We start from the raw sequence: 22,652 nt of genomic DNA on the forward strand, positions 1-22,652 counted from the left end.
TCAACTTTCAGTTTCCAAACATTAGGGGAGCTCAAAAGTTTTGACGTGCCTTGGGGATTGTAAATATATTTTGGTTACTTTATTATAATTTAGATGCGCTTGGTAAGTAACTACACAAATGTCATAACTTCTTAACATTTTGTTTATTTCATTATGTATAACTTATATTTCTCTTTTGGATAAATAGCATTGGCTGGATCCCCCAAATACCTCAAATATTAGGGCATGGATGTCAGGAGTAAATAATCAAATGCTCCAGATCCCTCAGAATCTCCTCTAAACTGGTAGCTTTCACATGGGGATTATTAGATAAGGCTCTAAAGCAGGGGTGTCAAACTGAATTTCTTTGAGGGCCGCATCAGGTTTGCGTTTGATCTTAAGAAGCTGGGTGGGCGTGGCCAGGGTAGGTGTGGCCAGCTCAACATCTCTCATGTCAGGGATGCCTGTGGTGGCTCAAGCGCTCTGACAGCGAAAATGGGCTCCCGAGCTCCATTTTTGGCTGGGACAGTCTCCTGCAGCCCTCTGCCAGCAAAAACGGAGCTTGGGAAGCCTGCACGCAGCCCTCCTGAGCTCTGTTTTCACTGGCAGAGGCACTGCGGGCCTGTCTTTCATTGTTTTCAGGGCGGCATCACGGGTGAGATCTAAACACCCTCTGGGCCGGAGTTTAACACTCCTGTTCTAAAGCATTTAGAGGGAATCAGATCTAGCCCTCTTATGTGTATATATTGATATTGTTTCCTGATTGCTTATTTGTACCCTATGACTATCATTAAGTGTTGTACCTTATGATTCTTGACAAATGTATCTTTTCTTTTATGTACACTGAGAGCATATGCACCAAAGACAAATTCCTTGTGTGTCCAATCACACTTGGCCAATAAAGAATTATGTTCTGTTCTGCTCTGCTCTGCTCTGCTCTGCTCTGCTCTGCTCTGCTCTGCTCTACTCTACTCTACTCTACTCTACTCTACTCTACTCTACTCTATTCTATTCTATTCTATTCTATTCTATTCTGAGACTAGGTTAATTCCGTGCTTGAGCCCACCTCCCAAATGGGATGGTTGGTTTCCAACATGGACAATAAATCACAGTAACTAAAACTCATTACAGATCATCCTTGATTTATGACCACAATTCAGACTGTAACTTCTATCGCTAAGCACAGCTATTGTTAAGTGAGATGCAGCCAATCTTTCAATCTTTTTTTTTTTTTTGACCAGGCTCATTAAACAAATCACGGTGCTTGTTAAATGTGTTATTCAACAGTTGAATAAAACTGGTTTTCCCCATTGACTTTGCTTGTTGAAAACTGAAGGTCACAACTAATCATCCTATGATCCTTGGACACCGCAACCATGCCAATTGCCAAGCACCCAAAATTTGATCACATGACCACAATGACACTGCAACAGTCATAAATGCAAAGATAGATCGTAAGTCACTTTTTTTCAACATTGCCAGAATTTTGAAAGGTTGTAACTCGAGGGTTATCTGCAGTAGCCAAACCAACCACACTAACATTTAGTATCACAGGTAAACCAGGCCAGTGAAAAGGGGGATAATTATGGTGCCATGATGCTAACATGACCCACCTATCTGTTATTGGAAACAGATGGGAAGCATCCAGAGTAAAGAGAAATATGCATGTTATGTTTAATTATGACAGTGTGTGTATAGGTATTTTAAAATTATGTATATTTTTAACAAGCATTTGGGGACTTACGTGCATCAAGTGTCTACTATATCAATATTCCTTTTTCTTGTTACCATTAAAAGCTGAAAAAATACAACAGATTAATTTGCCAATACTGAAGCAAAGAGGGCATTTCAAGTATCATTAACAATAATTCATTTTATTTATTTATTTATTTATTTTAAAATTTGTATAATCTGTCACCAAGCAGATTGGTGCAGAAGCATCTAGAGCAGGGGTGTCAAACCCGTGTTGTCACATTGTCGTCACGTGACATATCATGACTTTTTCCCTCTTCACTAAAATGGGGGTGAGCATGGCTAGGCACGTGACACATCCGGCCCACAGATTGTGAGTTTGACACCCCTGATCTAGAGTGTTATTAGAGAGAGAAGTATCCACTCGGATATTTCTAGTGTTAGAACTGAATGCAGATTTTGAAAATGAGTATTTTCAAGTAATTTTGAAAGTTATATGCATTAGATGTTTCCTTATATCAAATTATAGAATAGAATAGAATAGAATAGAATAGAATAGAATAGAATAGAATAGAATAGAATTTTTTATTGGTCAAGTGTGATTGGACACACAAGGGATTTCTCTTAGTGCATATGCTCTCAGTGTACATAAAAGAAAAGATATGTTCATCAAGAATCATAAGATACAACACTTAATGATAGTCATAGGGTACAAATTAGCAATCAGGAAAAAATATCAATATAAATCGTAAGGATACAAGCAACAAACTTACAGTCATACAGTCATAAGTGGAAGGACATGGGTGGTGGGAAGATGAGATGATTAATAGTAGTGCAGACTTAGTAAATAGTTTGACAGTGTTGAGAGAATTATTTGTTTAGCAGAGTGACGGGGAAAAACTGTTGTTGTGTCTAGTTGTTTTGGTGTGCAGTGCTCTATAGCGTCGTTTTGAGGGTAGGAGTTGAAATAGTTTATGTCCAGGATGTGAGGGGTCTGTAAATATTTTCACAGTCCTCTTTTTGACTCATGCAGTATACAGGTCCTCAATGGAAGGCAGGTTGGTAGCCATGGTTTTTTCTGCAGTTCTAATTATTCTCTGAAGTCTGTGTCTGTCTTGTTGGGTTGCAGAACCAAACCAGACAGTTATAGAAGTGCAGATGACAGAGTCAATAATTCCTCTGTAGAATTGGATCAGCAGCTCCTTGGGCAGTTTGAGCTTTCTGAGTGTGGCGCAGAAAGAACATTCTTTGTTGGGCTTTTGTGATTATAATGTGGACATTGCTGACTGCACAGAAGTTTTAAATTAATCACCTCCAAACTATTATTTTACCATCTGTTATTCACATGAAACATGCCTCTAAGCAATGTCAGAGAGTTTACAGTGTGACTACTATTTTGAGATAACCCAGGAGCAAAATACAGGACACAGAGGTTTTGTCATTACAAACAGTGGTTTATATACAAGACTTCTATATGCAGACATACCAGAGGTGGGTTTCAGCAGGTTCTGACCAGTTCTGGAGAACCGGTAGCAGAAATTTTGAGTAGTTCGGAGTAAAAATTCTGACTGGCCCCGCCCCCATCTATTCTCTGCCTCTTGAGTCCCAGCTGATCGGGAGGAAATGGGGATTTTGCGGTATCCTTCTCCTGGATTGGGGAGGGAATGAAGATTTTACGGTATCCTTCCCCTGCCACGCCCACCAAGCCATGCCAAACCCACCAAACCACACCCACAGAACCGGTAGTAAAAAATTTTGAAACCCGCCACTGAGACATACACGTGGTAAGCACATACCAGGCAATCAATCAATCTTCAACACTACATGGAGAACTACAATCCTTGTAGGACACAATAAGGAGAGTGATAAACGAGGAGAGAGAGACACCCTCTAATGGCCACCCTTATATAGACAGATACTTAAAGGGACAAAAACCCTGCTGACTCATTCTGGTCTACAGCCTTACATTGGCTGGTCAGCTTTAAATCATCATTACCGTGAATGATTTATGCAAATGATTAAGTAGAAACCTGAAATCCTTTACTTTATACCACAAACACTATGCTATTTGAAAGCTTGGCTGTGACTTTATTTTATTTCTGTTCCTTGTTGGTTGTTTTTTTTTTTAAAAATATTGTGTCATCAAGTCAGATCTAATAAAGTACTAATTGATTTTAATATGAGGACATATGAATAGCTTAGTTGGTTATAGAGGCATAATCACATTTTAAAGGGAAAATGGTTGATTTTGCTGAGCATATAGCAATAAATGACATCCATGTACTTTCATATTAATCCTATCTATCATTTTTAGATTCAAAATGTAACATTATTTAGAAATCTGCTAGTATATCTGAATAACTGATTGTATTTATTAAAAATACATCACTTTTTTTCTCAAATTGGTAAGTCATATATTGAGCTATCAATAATAATTTGTAAGCAATGCAAATTAGCTTCCTCCTGCAGTTTTGTTTTATTGTTTTCAATCCAATATAACTGGAAGTTCACTTCTAACATAAATGCATAATACATAGCAACTCAGCACACACCTGTGTTTTAATGCTAATTTCTGCCATGCTCAACATTGAGGTGATTAGTTTATATTGTGAATTCAACGTATAATTATCATTTTAAAAGACTGTCGCACTCCACGTGGCTTGCTTAAAGCAATTACAATGCCAACTTAGATCTTGATTCAGTTTGCCACAAAGAAGCTGAATTAGGTCTCTTTTTAAAATATATATATTAGCCCTGAGCTAATTCCTAATTCCAAGCAATAATTAAAGTTGCCTCTGGGCCGTTTCTCAGTTATTCCACGAATGTACTGTAAGTTTGTCTGAACTTTCCTTTTTCTTCAAGCTATGAGATATAAATAATATCCTGCCTGCCTGCCTGCCTGCCTGCCTGCCTTCCTGCCTTCCTTCCTTCCTTCCTTCCTTCCTTCCTTCCTTCCTTCCTTCCCTCCCTCCCTCCCTCCCTCCCTCCTGTATTATTCATCGGCTGGTAACAAAAACCCATCACATAAATCAAAATTTTAGCTTCTACTATCACGATGGAGAAGAACAGAGGTTTTTTTAAACCCTTCAAGAATTGTTTAGGAAAGAAATATCATTCTAATGCTCAGAATGCAGCCTGTTTTTTGTTTTTGTTTTTTGTGGAAAGTCTAATACCAAACCAGAATTTAAGTTGCCAAGGAGGCTCAATCAGAAGAGTCCAGAAATCACATATGGCTTGTTATCATATCTACCAGTTCTCATCTTTTCTACTGAAAACTTGCCAGGCTGGTGATTTCTGTTTTATACCAATGTGTCTGAGGACACATTTGCCAATATCTATAACCAATTGTCTGTTTTGTTTTGTTTTGTTTTGTGCTTTGTTTTGTTTTGTTTTGTTTTATTATTTTATTTATTTTATTTTTAATTTAATTTAATTATTTTATTTTATTTTAATATTTTAATATTATTTTTTATTTTATTTTATTATTTTTTGTTTTATTATTTTATTTTATTTTTTAACTGCAAATCATCCTTGAACTCTGGAGAACTCTTAATCATTATCATTGTTAACCAATATGTAAATAATATCATTATGTAAATCATGGGAATCTTTGCAAATTGCATACATTATTTCTCAGTTATCCAGATGGCTTTTCAAAAAAAAGATTCCCCCCCCCCTATTTTTTTAGGGTAATATTCAAAATATAATACCGTGTTTCCCTGAAAATAAGACCTTGTCTTATATTTTTTTGAATCCTGAAATAAGTGCTTGGCCTTATTGCAACGCACTCAAAAGCCCAATTGGGCTTATTTTTAGGGGATGTCTTATTTTGAGGGAAACAGGGTTTCCAAAGTTTGCTGAATGGTGCTTGTAAAATCGAAGCCTATTCTAGTACTGAAGGGATGATTCAGAGATCCACAGAGATCGTGAAATTTGGTATGTGGAATTGGTTCTCATTTATATCAAGATGCCTCAAAGCTATATAAGAATCAGCAAAAAAATAAATAAATCTAGAAGTCAAAGGCTGGGCTCAGCCTCAGAAGCACTATTGTGATTTGATTTAGGGCAGTACACAAACTTCACCACAGTCATTTTAAACCACAGTTTATAGCTTTAAAAAATGAAGCAGGCATTACAGCTATTTAACAAATTATTTTTCAAACAAACCATGATTTTATGCAATGTGTAATTTGGTCATTGATTCTGAGGATGCCCAGCTGTTGAGAGAAGATAATGACAAACTACTTCCACATTACTCTGGGATTTGTTTATTAATTTTTAATCTCCCAGCCGAGCTTAATGCTTAGAATTTTCTAATAATTGCTCATAGAAGTACCAACCAGTTTCAACATTGCTTATGTTTTTTGGGTAAAAAAAAGTCTGAATGGCAACCTGTTGATGGGTATAAGAGGAAAGAGAGAGAGAGAGAGAGTAAAAATTTTTAATTCAATATCATTTATTAAAATATTATCTAGCATTCGCACTGCAAGCTTCTATGTACATTTCAAGGCACAGTTATTTTGAAAGCATACAACTGAACTCATGGTACTTTAAATAATTGTTATTGACATCAGTGTCATTGGTTTTTACCCATATCTAAATTTAAAACTCAACATATTGAACATATTGAAGTACATTTTGATTATGAATCTTCACTTTATTTTAGGCCATGGTAAACTTGCCTAAAGTTACACACACACACACAAACATACAGAGAGACAGAGACAGAGAAAGAGAGGGAAACAATGCAATATACTTTTTATTTTGCATAGTTTTATATTAAAGTGAATAGATTAAATTTTGTATATTTCTACATGTCAAAAGTAATGTAGCCTCCCTTAATTGAAGAAGGAAGATGTCACATAAAAGGTTGTGTTTTGTTTTGTTCAGGAGCTTTCAGAAAGGAATTAATATCCTTGAGTTGCCATGCATTCTACCAAAGCTTTTTACTAGCTACTTTACACGTCTTAAATGTTGTGACTGCAATTATTCTCACTGCTTCGTCTACTCTCCAAAGACCTCTTTGTGATTTCAGTATGGAACTATTTTGACAGGTCATTTTAACTTACTTAGCTGAGGAGCTCCAAGTCCGTATTTTCTATTCCTTGAATAGGTTCTTAGTGAACAGAATCTTATTAGACATCAATATATGATGTTTTTAACTTGAATGCTTTAGGAAACATTGTCTCTCAAACATGGGTTTCCATGGAGTGCAAAGAGAGGACCATTTACGTACATAACAAGTAACTTTATGATCTCAATGTGCCACTAACACATAGTCCTAGAGTTACGAATGTAATGGAGCCTGCCCATTCCATTCATAACCCGAGGATTCATGGGAGTGAATCTCCCCACAATTGCTTCCCCCCCCAACCTGCCACGCCGAGTCATTTACCTTGTGAAGATCTAGCAAGCAATCTCCTCTCTAGGGTCTCAGCTGCGTGAGCCCCTCTGCAGTTCCGTTCGGCCTCCGCGGGTTTCCCTGGCCCATTGCAGGCCCAAATGGAGCCTCCAAGGGCCAGATCTGGTCATCCGATGCTCCGTTCGGCCTTCTGCAGGTTTTCCCTGGCTCATTGCAGGCTGAAATGGAGCCCCTGGAGGGCCAGATTCCTTCCTCTCTTCCTCCCTCCCTCCCTCCCTTCCATCCATCCATCCATCCATCCATCCATCCATCCATCCATGCCACTATATATTTTGTCTAATATTTCTTCCACTTTTTGAAAAATAGGGTGGAATCAGGACATGAAGACAAACTTTTCTTCAAGACAAACTTTTGTTATTTATATATTGTGATGTAAGATTACTCCAAGAGGGTTGGTCAACCACTAAATGGAGACTAGAGGAGTATCAGTGAGTATCTTCAAAGCATAGATATCATCAGTACACCCTCCTCCTCCATGCACTCTCTCATCTCCTGAAGGGGAGCTGGAAAAATTGGGGGGCAGCAATAAAGTAAATACAAAAGGTCATAAAAATGAAGGATCACTTTAGCCAACTCCTTTACTAATCTTTCAGTACAAAGCATCCAAAATGCTGGCTTGTTTATTAAGCCGTATCACATTTATTAAGTGTAATTCAACTTCTAGACTGTAACTTCAATTCAAGAAAATAAAGTTAGCGATTCACTCCTCTGCTTTTAAATAACTATAAAATATACAGATTGTCTTCTCCTTTCTTTAATTATCAAGATTTATATCGGTCTCTTGCTTCTAATATCCACCAAAAATACTTTCTGTCAGCATTAAATTCTTGGATCAATAAATTTGGATAGTGATCTTGAGAAAAGTCAGTATTCACTATTGCAGAACTTCTCTGGCTAAGAAGCAGTTGTAGAGAAAATTAGGCATTGGGAGAACTGGGATATTGTATATAATTTTTAATCAAAGCTATTTAGAGTCACCGTTGTGCCTTCTTTCTATACAACAATGAGCAGCTTGAACGACTCACTCCTATGAGTGATGGCAGAAGCTGTCAAATTTCACAAAGACTATCTGACATATCTGATGTTGTTGCAGAATTTTAAAACTCTTTTGAATGTTGATGGTTCAGACAGCCTAGGCAGGACATGTACAAAAGGTAATCTCTCAGCCACATCTTATACTAGACAATTTCAATATATTCACAGTTGACTGGATCCAAAAAAATACCTACTGGAATCATGTAATAACTGAGTCTATTTTGTACTGTGTTTTGATGCATCTATTTGGAGCTTGACTAGGGGCTCATATTAACAGCAGTCTTACATTGCTTGTGTTTTCACTTTTGGCAATGAGGTTAAAAGGGAACTTGTGTAGATAACAGTGACCATTAGCCTAGATTTTTGGATTGCCCTGTACCTATGATGGAATAGCCAGCACCACTCTTATACTTTTTTGTGGACAAATCTTTGAGGACACACGGTTTCTGTTTAGAAATATTTTCCATAAATCCCTTTGTTTAGGTGAAAATTTGCCAATTTTACAAACGTCTGTAGACAAATTGACCATTTTTGCTCTCACTTGATACAAGATTTGTCAATGTACTCAAGTATTTCATTCCATCAGTTTGGCAGTGGATGATGGTATTTCACCAGTTTACCAGTGGAGTTTTTTTTTTTTTTTTAAGGAGTAAAATGAAATAATAACAAATGAAATGTTTCATTGTTCCACTGATGTGGAGTGAAGGAAAACCACTATACACTGGTCCTCTCTGACTAGTTATCATGAGTTTTATACATCATGCTAAACCATAATCCATTAATGGATGCAGTGGCTCAGTGGCCATGATGCTGAGCTTGTCAATCAAAAGGTCAGCAGTTCAACGGTTCGAATCCCTAGTGCCGCATAATGGGGTGAGCTTCTGTTACTTGTCCCAGCTTCTGTCAACCTAGCAGTTCGAAAGCATGTAAAAAATGCAAGTAGAAAAATAGGGACCACCTTTGGCGGGAAGGTAATAGCGTTCTGTGCACCTTTGGTGTTTAGTCATGCCGGCCACATGACCACAGAGACGTCTTCGGACAGCGCTGGCTCTTTGGCTTTGAAATGGAGATGAGCACCACCCCCTAGAGTCAGGAACAACTAGCACATATGTGTGAGGAGAACCTTTACCTTTACCTTTAAACTATAATCCATGATTTATAAACCAAAGGCATTTGGGTTTTATTAGTCATGCATCTACAACCCCATTCTACCTGAGTGTGTCATCTGTGGTTCATACTTTGTTAAGCAGACCAAGAGCTGTGTATGAAAATCCATGAAGCTTTCTCCATTCTCTTAAGAAAATGCTGAAGGGCTTAGCTTTCTTTTTGCAATTTTTTTAACACTTCAATGGTTATTCAGTTTTATTCTTATTTGGAATTGTTTTCTGATAACTGAGAAACTCAGCACTTCTACTTTCTTCTTGGGCTCTTCTGTTGCTGATAAGAAGCTGATCTTTTTGACCACAGCATTTTGTATTATATAGTTCACTGGCATTTTGTTAATAATTGTTCCCACTGGGACTGTTAAGGATGCTTACATACCTATGTTGCTCAGGATATTGTTTTGAAGATCTTATTCATTATTTAGTGGAAGTAGTCCTGAAGGGGTCTGTTAAAAAACCATCATGGAAAAAAATTGGCAAAACAAAAACTGGGTAGATAACACACTTTGCTGTTCCTATAAATAGGGTGTTATTTCTTGTGATATAAAATGCCCCAACATTAAATTAAAGCACAACAAAACTGATTGGGTGTGAATTTTAGGTCTACCAAGTTCTATGGATTTTGTAATGGAATGCATTGCATAGGTGACTTTGACAAAAAAAAGAGAGAAAAGAGTCTGCCTAGGAAACAAGCAAACAAAAGGGGCAGGATTCTGCACTTGCTTAATGGTTAGAGCAGGGGGCTGCAACCTTAAACACTCAAAGAGCCATTTGGACCCGTTTCCCACAGAAAAGAAAACACCGGGAGCCACAAAACCCTTCCCGTGACTGACTATTTCTTGAGTGGTCACAAAACTAGCATATGTAGTTGAATTAAATGTTCTGTTTTCTTCTGAAACTTTTCTTTTCTTGGATTTATCCACGGTTGGCCTACCAGGGGTTGAAAAGCTCAATAAATTGCTTGCTGGCGGGTGTTGCACATTGGCGGTTGTGATACATATTTTGAGTATCAGGGAGCTGCAGCAGAGGGGTGAAAGAGCCACATGCGGCTCCAGAGCCACAGGTTGCTGACCCCTGGGTTAGAGAAAGAAACTTAGGAACGATATGTCCTTATGGAACGAGCAATTAGAAGGGGAGGGAGGGAGGGAGGATTGTGCTTTCAGATTCTTCAAGATCTGTGAATGGAGCCTTACAATAAAGTAGATTTAGTTCAGCTAGCTGTGTTTCCTATCTAGTTTACCCAGGAAGAACAACAGGTTTCCATAATTAGTTCTGACTAGGATTATCCTTCCATAGATGGAGATAGTGTGCAGTCAGGGGTAGGGGTGAAATGCTACTGGTTCGGACCGGTTCGGCTGAACTGGTAGTGATGGCAGTGGGTGGTTCGGAGAACCAGTAGTGATGGCAGTGTGAAGCTCTGTCCACTGGCCTGGTGGTTGTTACTTCTAGTTTTAACCAGGAAGTACCTTTTTTTTACCCTCTGCACATGTGCAGAAGGGTTTGCGCATGCACAGAGGGTCTGCACACACACACATTACACGTGCACACACACTTCCAAACCAGTAGGGAAGGTAAGAAGATTTCATCCCTGGTCTGAGGATCCACCTCAACTCTCAGCTACCTTCTTGAAGAGCTGGTGACAGCAATGGATAGGAGGACCATTGTACAAATTTATCTTGTATGCTAATTGCATCGGTTTCTGGCTTGGGGGGGGGCTTACTCATTAACCCATGCCTTGGACATTTCTCATCTGCATTACTGCCAAGACTCTCTACATGGGACTGCCCTTGGAAAATATTCAGAAGCTGAACTGGGAAGTTCATATTCAGAAGCTGAACTGGGAAGAGAAGGACCAGGGGAGACATGATAGCAGTCTTACAATATTTGAGGGGCTGCCACAGAGAAGAGGGAGTCAATCTATTTTCCAAAGCACCTGAGGGCCAGACAAGGAATAATGGATGGAAACTGATCAAGGAGAGATTCAACCTAGAAGTAAGGATAATTTTTTCTGACAATGAGAGCAATCAACCCATGGAACAGAAGTTGCCTTCAGAAGTTGTGGGAGCTTCATCACTGGAGACTTTCAAGAAGAGACTGGACAGCCATCTGTCAGAAATGGTCTCCTGCTTGGGCAGGGGATTGGACTAGATGACCTACAAGATCCCTTCCAGCTCTGTTAATCTGATCTGGTCCAGAATGTGACAATACATGTAGAGCTGTACATGTAGCCCATGTTACATTTATATGATATTATTATCTGTGAACTGCCATAATTACCAAAAGATTTCCAGGTGCAATGTAAGGTGCTTGTTATCATCTACAAAGGTGTACAAGACACAGGGTCTTTTTGTAGGACCATGTCCCACATATTGTTGGGATGCTTTGCAAGACGAGAAATAATTTCCAATGATCTCTGACCATTTTTCAAACTCTGACAGTATCATGTTCTGGATGGGCAACATTAAACAGGGATTAAAGTTTCATGGGAGGCAGGTAGTATGCCTTCTGTTGCAACCTCTGCCCTATGGAACTGTATTGTCAAAATTCCAATGGCTCTAACCATTCCAGATTAAGAATGCTTTAAAGCAGGGTCTCCAACCTTAGCAGCTTTAAGACTTGTGGACTTCAATTCCCAGAATTCCTCTGCCAGCAAAGCTTGCTGAGGAGTTCTGGGAGTTGAAGTCCACAAGTCTTAAAGTTGCCAAGTTTGGAGACCCCTGCTTTAAAGGCCTGGTTCTTTTCCCAGGAACCGGGAAAGGATAGTATATTTTTGTAATGACACAAGTTCTTTATTTCCCCCCAGGTATTATCTTATTATGATACTGCAAAGTTTTTAACCCTTGGTGAGTGAGTTCTTGATGAGTGGGTAGCCATAGAAAATAAATGATTGACTACCTGACTGATTGACTTCCTGAATGTATAAGAATGATAATATGTCCTAGGCTAAGTCTGGATTTTTATTTTATTTTATTTTAGAGCTCAGATATGAGTCCTGCCACCAGTACCAACTCACTTCCTGTTAGCCCACTTACCGAGGAGCCGTTGCCATTCAAGGTAAATCTATTTTTTAATCATCTTCTCCTTCTCCTTCTCCTTCTTCTTCTCCTCCTTCTTAGCTTAATATAGTACTTGATTTAAAGACAGACATGCTCTTTAAATTTCATCACTACTGCTACATTTTTGTGAGAAATATATGATTTATACTCAAAATGATGAATGAGGTGGTAAAAGGAAACTTCCATCACTTTAGGGCCACACATACACATGGATTTATGTGTGAGATTGTGCGTGCATATTAGGACAGTAGTGCTGTGTAACATATTCAACCAAAAGGCATGTATTTGTCTCAACCGTATACATGGAGCTATGTGCACAGCGGGAGCTTAATCTAAAATCATATTTTATACATGATAACCAAGGCAATTCTGAATTCTGTCTTAATGTGAACACAGAGATTATAATATTACTGCAGTCACTATGTCAATAAGGCAAAGTGGTCACACACCATCATTAACCCAGTTCCCATTTTTATTTATTTGTAAATCCCACCTTTATTATTTTTGTAAATAACTTAAGGCAGTGAATATACCTACTATAATATTACTTCCTTCTCCTATTTTCCCCACAACAACTCTATGAGATGGGTTGGGTTGAGAGCGATTGAGTGACCCAAATGTCACCCACCTGGCTTTAATCTTTAAGGTAGGATTAGAATCCACAGTCTCCCAATTTCTAGCCTGGTGCCTTAACCACTAGATCAGGGGTCCCCAAACTTGCCAGCTTTAAGACTTGTAGACTTCAACTCCCAGAATTCTCCAGCCATCATAGCTATGCTGGCTGGAGAATTCTGGGAATTGAAGTCCACAAGTCTTAAAGCTGTCAAGTTTGAAGACTTCTGCACTAGATCAATCTCAGTAGGATGACCCAGGAATCTTGTGGGTCAGTTGCTGGTTCCAGAGCTTCAGTCTCTTAAGTGCAGATTATATTAGTGGTTTTCTAAAATATATATATATATATAATAAACCTTAAAAAATCCAATCCTTTTTAAATTACTTTTGTCTTGAGAGCTGCCTGGTATATCTATCCAAAGTCTAAATTGTTCAGATTTTAGAAAGCCATTAGCCATATAACTGAAAAATGGTTCTGACCCAGGAACAAAATTCCATTCTTTATCCATTGGAGAACATTGTGAATAGGGCCTAAAGAAAGAGAAATGGAGAAAGAACAGCTGAGATAAAGCTTTATTAGAAGGAATTCTAGTTGAGATACTTGCAAACGCAATTCAAGTTACTAGAAGCAGAAACACTTTGGTGAGCTGTCAACAGGCAAGATTAGGCTCATGTTTTGTGGTTTCCAGTTCCTATTTTGACTCCGTCTCTAGACCTCAAGAGGGACGCGGTGGCTCAGTGGCTAAGATGCTGAGCTTGTCGATCGAAAAGTTGGCAGTTCAGCAGTTCGAATCCCTAATGACGCATAACGGGATGAGCTTCCAGCTTCTGCCAACCTAGCAGTTCAAAAGCACGTAAAAAATGCAAGAAGAAAAATAGGGACCACCTTTAGTGGGAAAGTAACAGCATTCTGTGCACCTTTGGCATTTAGTCATGCGAGCCACATGACCACAGAGACATTTTCGGACAGCACTGGCTCTTCAGCTTTGAAACGGAGATGAGCACCGCCCCCTAGAGTCAGGAATGATTAGCACATATGTGTGAGGGGAACATTTACCTCTAAACCATAATCCATGATTATGATATTAATTTGATATTATATGGCTTTATACCTTCTCTCAGAAAATATTTGTTACTTTGCTAGGTACTGGAGATCTGGACATTACCAGCCTGTGTTTTTTGGTTACATTTTTTTTTAACTTATCACATTTATATATTTCTTTTTTTCCGTACAAACTGAATTCAAGTTAGTGTCTGTGTTGTTTCAGTGAATGTTTGTTCCCAAGTACTGGCATAAAATGTATTCAAATATTGAATTGGAGAGGGAGGGAGGGAGGGAGGGAGGGAGGGAGGAAGGAAGGAAGGAAGGAAGGAAGGAAGGAAGGAAGGAAGGAAGGAAGGAAGGAAGGAAATAATTTAATTGAAGGCAAAGAGAAGTCTGCTGTCTGCTGTTCTAAGACAGAAAGGGAAAGGTTTTACGAATCAAAATCAAATGTGTTTTCATTGTAGCCTTAATGGTCATTTTAAGTCTTAACTGTTTTTGAACAAAATGTGTCTTCCTAAGAAAGCACTAAGGTCAGGCTCCAGGGAGAGTCAGATATATCTCTGAGAGCCAGCACCATTAAGTGGAAATAAAAGTAATATAAAATGCAACAGTTTTTCTTATTGCTTTCCTACTGGCTCCAGGAGAGAACAATATTGTCTCAGCAGTAATGTGATGGAATGATTTGATATGCAATAACCTCTTCCAAATACTGTCAGTCTGTAATATTGGGTTCTGATGACAAGAGGTGTGTTACTCTGACCAACACAATTGTGATGCTTCCCATCTTCCTGCTTGGCTTGAAGTGAACACAAATGTTTAAATTTATAATTTGGTTTGCTGGGGCAGTGCTGAGAATGGTCATGTCACTAAACAGGAGAACGGATGGCCTTTTTATAATTCAGAGTTGAATCTGAAATAAGCCAACTATATTTTCAGAAAAAAATACATTCTGTCATTTTGTGGATTTTATAATGCCCTTTTCTGTTCCAGAGAGAGAAGAGTGTGTGCATTAGTTAAATAATATTAAATAGTCCTTTTTTTCTTCTTTTTTATACAATTTCTTATTTCTTCTCATGAGGAGTCCTTAGTACTCTCTGAGCTGGGTTGTTTTCTTACAGAGGTTTCATTTCCCAATCTAGGTAACATCATCAGTGCTAGTAAAGAGTGATGTTTGCTGTCAATTTATATTCTGGTGGCTTGTTTGTCTGTCAGTGTTGGTGAGGGCAGTCTTAGAGATTCTTTGGTTGGGCTATTTGCTATCCGCTTTTTTGACAATTTCTTGATTCGGATATTGTTTACATGATTGTTGGTCTGATGTTAACCTGGGGAGAGCGAAAAACAGGCCTTCCGGTCCCACCGGAAGTTGGGAAATGGGCTGTTTCCGGCCTCCAGAGGGCCTCTGGGGTGGGTGGGGAAGGCTGTTTCCACCCTCCTCAGGCTCCTAGAAAGCCCCTGGAGCCTGGGGAGGGTGAAAAATGGGCCTACTGGGCCCACCATGCCATCGTGTGCCAAAGGTGTGGGAGCATGGGGTGGTAGCGTGAGCATGCATGAGGGGGCGGGACACATTGAATTATGGATGTGGGCACGCATGTCGTGACCCCCCCCCACGCTCCCCCTGCTTTTGGCACGCGACGGCAAAAAAGTTAGCCATCACTGCCCTATACCATTTCAGACTAATGGCTGTCCAGTCTCTTCTTAAAAACTTCCAGTGATGAAGCATCCACAATTTCTGGAGGCAAGTTGTTCCACTGATTAATTGTTCTCACTGTCAGGAAATTTATCCTTCGTTCTAGATTGGTTCTGTCCTTGATTAGTTTCCATCCATTGCTTCTTCTCTGGCCTTCTGCTGGTTTGGAAAATATGTTGACTCCATCTTCTTTGGCCCTTCAAATATTGGAATACTGTTATCATGTTATCCCTAGTCCTGACATCCTGGCTCTCTTCTTTCTATACTTTATCCTATGTAATCATCAAAGCCATAAATTATAAGTTCTTTTTCCCCCTGTTGTATGCAAACATTCCACCAATGGTTTCAACCTGCAATAAATGAAGATATGATCTTTTTTTTTCTAGTCAGCAAATCAGTTTGGCCTTGCAGCCACTTTTAGAGTGTAAACTTCCTGGCATTTAGGCTAGGAGGGTAAGTGAGCTCTGTTGTTCTTTTTGTGTACACTGGAAATCTTGTTTGTGACCTTGGCCATTATGGATTGGATTGCATACACTGTTGTTTTTAACTTCGCATGTTGCACGGATAGCCATATAAATTGTGCAATAAATAAATATGCAAAAGGCTCTGTGTAAAGTTGAATTGTCCTATTTCATTCCATTTAAATTTGGAACAAGTTGGTCTGTTTATCTGCACGTCAGAAAATTGTTTGGCTTATACTAATCCCGTATAAATCAAGTAAGAATTCAGGTAGGTAAAATATTTCTATTCACATTCTATCCACTCCTACATAGTGATCATACTGTATTCTATAGAACCGTGGTGGTGGACCTATGGCGCGCACGCCTCCTGCCAGCCAGCTGGTCTTTTAGTCTCTGCCACACATGTGCAGGGGGCGGGGCACATGGGACATGCACACGTGTGGGGGGCAGGATGCATGCACGGGAGGAGGATGCATGCACAGGCTGCATGCATGGGGATGTGCCTGCATGCGCGTGGGTTGGGCACATGTGTGAGTGGGCACTTGCATTGCATTTTGGGGGTTCGCATGCACTTTGGGCACTTGGTGCCAAAAAGGTTAGTCATCATTGGTATAGAGTATTTGTTCCCAAGACAGATCACCTGTACTGCTGTTGAGGACTTCCTTGGGACCTTCCAAGTCTTGCTAAATCTCATAGGCTGATGTAAAAGTGAAACATCTGCCTCTATCTATCTATCTATCTATCTATCTATCTATCTATCTATCTATCTATCTATCTATCTATTGGTTCGATTTATCTGTTGCCTTTCTCCGGAGACTCAGGGCGGCTTACAATGTGTTAAGCAATAGCCTTCATACTTTTGTATATACCTGCTTAGTAAGGCTTTCGCACCCCCCCCCAGCGGTGTTCTTTTTTATACAAAGTCAGCTTATTGCCCCCACAAACCGGGTCTTCATTTTACCTACCTTGAAAGAATGGAAGGCTGAGTCAACCTTGAGCCTGGTGAGATTTGAACTTGCAGTAATTGCAGGCAGCTGGTGTTACTTAACAGTGCTTTAATCTGCTGCGCCACCAAGGCTCTAAAATCTAGAATTGAACTCTCAACCTTCGGAGTGGGAAGGTTGTAGAATAGAAGATGCAGAATGTTTTCAGACCAAGGGTCCTGATTGGCTCTTGAGTAGAATGTAGGGGCTATTTGCCAAACAGTAGATGAAGAAGCAGCTAGAATTAAAATAACAAATATGTTTGACATGATTTAATTTTGGATGAAATAGAATTGAATTCTATGCTGAACGGCATGATGGCCTAGTAGTGAAAATGCTCACCTCCCACTCAGAAAGTTGAGAGTTCAATTCTAGGAGAAGGCAGATGTTTCTCTTTTAGGGCACAAAGCAAAAATACCTGCTGCCAACTCCATGTAGGCATCTGGAAGGGCATCCAGCCAGCAAAGCATTCAGCTCCATCCAGTCTCCCACCTCCCTCGACTCTACCCCAAAGTAACACACTACAGAGTCATTTTAAAAAATGAATTCTACTTTATTACATTTCATGCAATTAAGAATGTTCTACTTCCAGAGGTCCTCACCATTGCTTACTTTTCTTGCCCTCTGCTTCTGAATTAAACTTACTTGCCAGCCTGGGCTCCTAACTGGCAGTTTTTTTCAGGGTTATTACCACAATATCAAGCTAATCTTGTATTTATAAAGCCAATCCACATTTAGGTCACAAAAGTAAACTGACTGGAAAAATAACATCTGAAGCAATAAAATGAATGGAAATGTCAAGAGCAAGGATGCTGATGAGCTGAGAGTAATGGACAATCTTCTCAAGTTGTTCCTTGTTAGGAACTGCCTTTTCTCCAAGAGATAGATAGATAGATAGATAGATAGATAGATAGATAGATAGATAGATAGATAGATAGATAGATGGATGGATGGATGGATGGATGGATGGATGGATGGATGGATGGATGGATGGATGGAGAGAGAGAGAGAAAGAGAGAGAGAGATGTTAGACAGACAGATGATAGGTAGATAGATAGATACTGTAGCTAGATAGATAGATAGATAGATAGATAGATAGATAGATAGATAGATAGATAGATAGATAGATATTTTCTCTTCCTCCCCTCCAATATTCTGTGGAATATGTTGGGTTAAGAAGGAGGCACCAAGTGAGCTTCTCTGACTCAAGATGGACCAAACTGGTTCTCCCTGATCGTAATCCAACATTTTAAGCACTATAGCATCCTGCTTTCAGTGATTTTGCCACACCAAGACTGCTTCCTAAACAGCAAAAGTTCTGACTTTACTAAGCACAGCGGACATGGAAGGGATGACTGAACACAATATACCCCAAGTAATCTTGCCTAGTTCTTTTTACACATATTACTAATTTGTCATTCAGGAAGGGCGACAAACAGATAAAAGAAGCACGGAAGGGTAGAATGCTCAAACAGCATATAAGCATTAGAGATTTGCAACTATCTGAACTTTTCAACCCCTGATATTCCCAACAGCCGTTGTGTTCTTTAACAGGTGGGAACTCTGAATATGTTTTGCCACATAGCCTACTACCCCTAGAGACTCAACCTTTATGCAAAAGTTTACAAAGTCTAGCAGTTTCGGTATAATAAGTCATGCGAACTCTGGTGTAACAACAAAGGTAGATATGAACATTCAAAGAAAAAGCATATATAAAGTATCATGCATTTTCCAATATTTCTTAAGAGTGAATTTTTTTCAAGTGAGGGAGGAGCAGTTATAATTGATTTAGGAGTTAGGTCTTCCTTTCCAGCTGTTAGCTGTTTATATCTGTCATGTGCACTGAAAGCCAAGCTTTTGAGTTCTTAGGAGTCTTTTCTCCTTTCTGAATGGAAGGAAGAGAGAAATGGCTTTAGGAGATAGGCTAAACAGCTTACTGTGTCAGAAAATCACAAAGCAGATGTATGTTTGAGGTACAAGAGGATGCAGATTATCCTTACTATCTGTCCATTGCAGCAGAATTCAAAATACTGCTTTGTGAATCAGATCTGTAGATTTAGCACAGGAGATGGGGAAATAAAGTTGATGGATGCCACCTACTGTCCTGACTCCTGCCCTTTTCATCCATGCCTAAGGAATCCTTCAAGATTTATTTATTGATTTGTTGCATTTCTATGCCGTCCAACTCCCTGGGGACTCTGCGCAGCTTACAACAAAAAACAATGCGAACAATATACCATAAAAGTTGTTTTAAGAAAACATTAAAAACCCATATACTCCATTCATGGCCGGGTCTCGGCCAAGACTCATATATGCCATTGTCTTTGAACTGCAATCTTGGCAGAAGTTAGATATACTATATTTTTCGGAATATAAAACACACTTCCCTCCCCCCCCAAAAGAGGCTGAAAATTTGGGTGTGTCTTATACTCCAAATGTAGCTCTAACGAGGTCCGAGTGAGTGAAGTGATCTTCCGCGCTTTGCCTGCTTTTCTCATTGCTGCTCCCTCTGACAATCAGCTGTGCTTTAGAAGCTGATTTTCAGCCCTAATAAGGCGCTAGCGAGTGAAGTGATCTTCCGTGCTTTTCTCATTGCTTCTCTCTCCTACGATCAGCTTTAGAAGCTGTTGTTTTACCCCCAACCAGGGGATAAAAAGTATGTGCACACTCAAAACCAGCAATCTAATGTGCTGAAGCTGACCAGACTAAAGGATGCTATAATTTTTTCCCCTATTTTCCTCCCAAAAAACTAAGGTGCATCTTATACTCTGAAAAAATATGATACATCTGTCCTGTCTGCTTTCCAGATTTTTGAAAGGGGTGGCACTGTAGATCTGTGTGGTTCTGATTTATGCTTTGTTCATAGTAGGTTATTTAATTGGATGACAAAGATTTACAATTCCTCCTAGCCAATGAAACTCATTTTTCCAAAATTCCTGGTGTTGTTATCTTAGAAATTAATGCAGAAGGATAAAAGCAAGTGGAGGAGGAGGAGTAGCTCAGACAATTCCAACAAGGCATTATATCAACTCTGAACCACACTTACTTGCTGTATTATGAATATAGATATTTATAAACAATGAAAGTGGGATAAAGATAAATAAATGAATAATTACTTTCTATACTTTTATGATGGCAGTAACAGGAGTTCTTTGGCCAATGAACTTGGCCAAGTTTTTGGTTGCTATTCAGATCTGTAGCAATTTAGTGGTTTTTAAAAACTAATTTGAAAGCTTACATATGCCCTCTTCTCATTAGGTTCTTGAGTAAGTGTTCAGGCACAAGAAGAAATGAATGAATCAGTTTATTTCCAAATTCCCCATATTATTATGGGATTATGGGAGCGACGGGGCGCTCCCATATGACTCCTCTCCTGCGCGAACTGCATTGGCTTCCGGTGGACTTCCAGGTGCGCTTCAAGGTGTTGTGATCACCTTTAAAGCGCTCCATGGCTTAGGGCCGAGGTACTTACGGGACTGCCTTCTGCCACCAATTGCCTCCCACCGGCCAGTTCGCTCCCACAGAGAGGGCCTCCTCAGGGTGCCGTCAGCCAGACAATGTCGGCTGGCGACCCCCAGAGGGAGAGCCTTCTCTGTGATGGCACCTACCCTTTGGAACAATCTACCCCCAGAGATACGAGTGATCTCCGACCTCCGGACTTTTTGTCGGGCCCTTAAAACCTATTTCTTTCAGTTAGCCGGGCTGGCCTGATTTTATATTGGTTTTTAAAATTGATACTGATTTTAATTGAAATGTTTTAAATTATGGGCCAAACTTTATTTAATTATTTTAAAACTATTTTAACTTTTGTGTACAAATGTTTTATTTTTGGCTGTTCACCACCCTGAGTCTGAAAGGAGAAGGGCGGTATAGAAATTTAAATAATAAATAAATAAATAAATTAGTATCTGGAAGTTGCCAGTAGGTCCACAATGGCTTCCTGTGATTTCCAGCATACTTTCTGCCTCACCTGATAACAGAATAACACAATATCAAGGTTGGAAGGGACATTGGAAATCTTCTAGTCCAACCCACTGCTCAAGTAAGCCCTATACCATTTCAGACAAATGGTTGCCCAATCTCTTTTTAAAAACTCCCAATGTTGGAGCACCCGCAACTTCTGGAGGCAAGGGCTTCCAGTGATTAATTGTTCTAACTGTCAGGAAATTTCTCCTTAGTTCTAGGTTGGATCGCTCCTTGATTAGTTTCCATCCATTGCTTCTTGTCCTGCCCTCAGGTGCTTTGGAGAATAAAGAAGAAAAGAAAAAAGAAAACATTAGGACAGGGACAGTAGGCATGTAGGTGCGCTTATACATGCCCCTTATAGACCTCTTAGGAATGGGGTGAGGTCTACAGTAGACAGTCTAAGGTTAAAGTTTTGGGGATTTGGGGAAGAAACCACAGTCAGGTAGTGCATTCCAGGCGTTGACCACTCTGTTACTGAAGTCGTATTTTCTGCAGTCTAGTTTGGATCGGTTTACCATGAGTTTGTATCTATTGTGTGCTCTTGTATTGTTTTGGTTGAAGCGGAAGTATTCATTGACTGGTAGGACATTGTAGCAGACGATTTTATGTACTGTGCTTAACTCCCTCTTCTTTGGGGGCAACCCCTAAAATATTAGGACACTGCTATCATATCCCTCCCCTAGTCCTTCTTTTCATTAAACTAGACATACACAATTCCAGTTCCAGCAACCATTATTTATCTATCTTAGCCTCTAGTTCCCTAATCATCTTTGTTGTTCTTCTCTGAACTCTTTCTAGAGTCTCAACTGAGATGTTCCATCACAGCTATTTTCTTGTCATTCCGGATGAGTCCAAGTCATTTTTCATTCATGAATCAGTTTAAACCTAACATCTACATCAGTTACACAGTGACATTTATTATCATACATATCATTTCCTTATATAGGTTTTATGTGCAAGCATCTCTCAGTCTGGGAAGAGTGGAATAATAGCCTCAAGTAACTTGTCAGAAGTAGTAATTTTTAATGAACAGCCATAAAAGCCATTTCCCACAACTTCTTAAATTAAAAGAAATATAAAAGAAAATGTTTTTTGCCGTGTCCCAGGAAATGACATATTATTTGAGGTGCTATAGACAGATATTGCATTCATGAGCCCACTTATTTTAAAACAAATTTGGGAGATCAAATCTGAAGTGCTGTATACGCTATTAAGAACTAAGTGATTCTAATGAAGTAGCTTTTTCAGAATATTTATTTATTTATTTATTTATTTATTTATTTATTTATTTATTTATTTATTTATTTATTTATTTATTTATTTATTTATTGGTTCAATTTATATGCCGTCTTTCTCCAGAGACTCAGGGCAGCTTACAATGCGCTAAGCAATAGCCTTCATATTTTTGTATATACCTGCTTAGTAGGGCTTTCACCCCCCCCCCAGTGGTGTTTTTTTTTATACAAAGTCAGTTTATTGCCCCCACAATCCGGGTCCTCATTTTATCTACCTCGAAAGGATGGAAGGCTGAGTCAACCTTGAGCCTGGTGA

The 22,652-nt window shown here is 39.3% G+C and overlaps 1 protein-coding gene across 2 annotated transcripts in view; it reads left to right on the top strand.

Moving 5' to 3' along the window:
• The window catches only part of CCSER1 (coiled-coil serine rich protein 1), an 852,922-nt gene that overhangs the window by 376,306 nt on the left and 453,964 nt on the right, over nucleotides 1-22,652 (top strand). For both annotated transcript variants that reach the window (XM_034440484.3, XM_060686954.2), the window contains exon 7: nucleotides 12,268-12,345. In XM_034440484.3, the coding sequence (XP_034296375.2) occupies nucleotides 12,268-12,345 (78 nt within the window). The remainder of the gene's footprint in view (nucleotides 1-12,267; nucleotides 12,346-22,652) is intronic.

This window comes from Pantherophis guttatus, chromosome 8 (assembly GCF_059756535.1).
Source record: "Pantherophis guttatus breed Tessera chromosome 8, ASM5975653v1, whole genome shotgun sequence".
Taxonomy (NCBI): Eukaryota; Metazoa; Chordata; class Lepidosauria; order Squamata; family Colubridae; genus Pantherophis; species Pantherophis guttatus.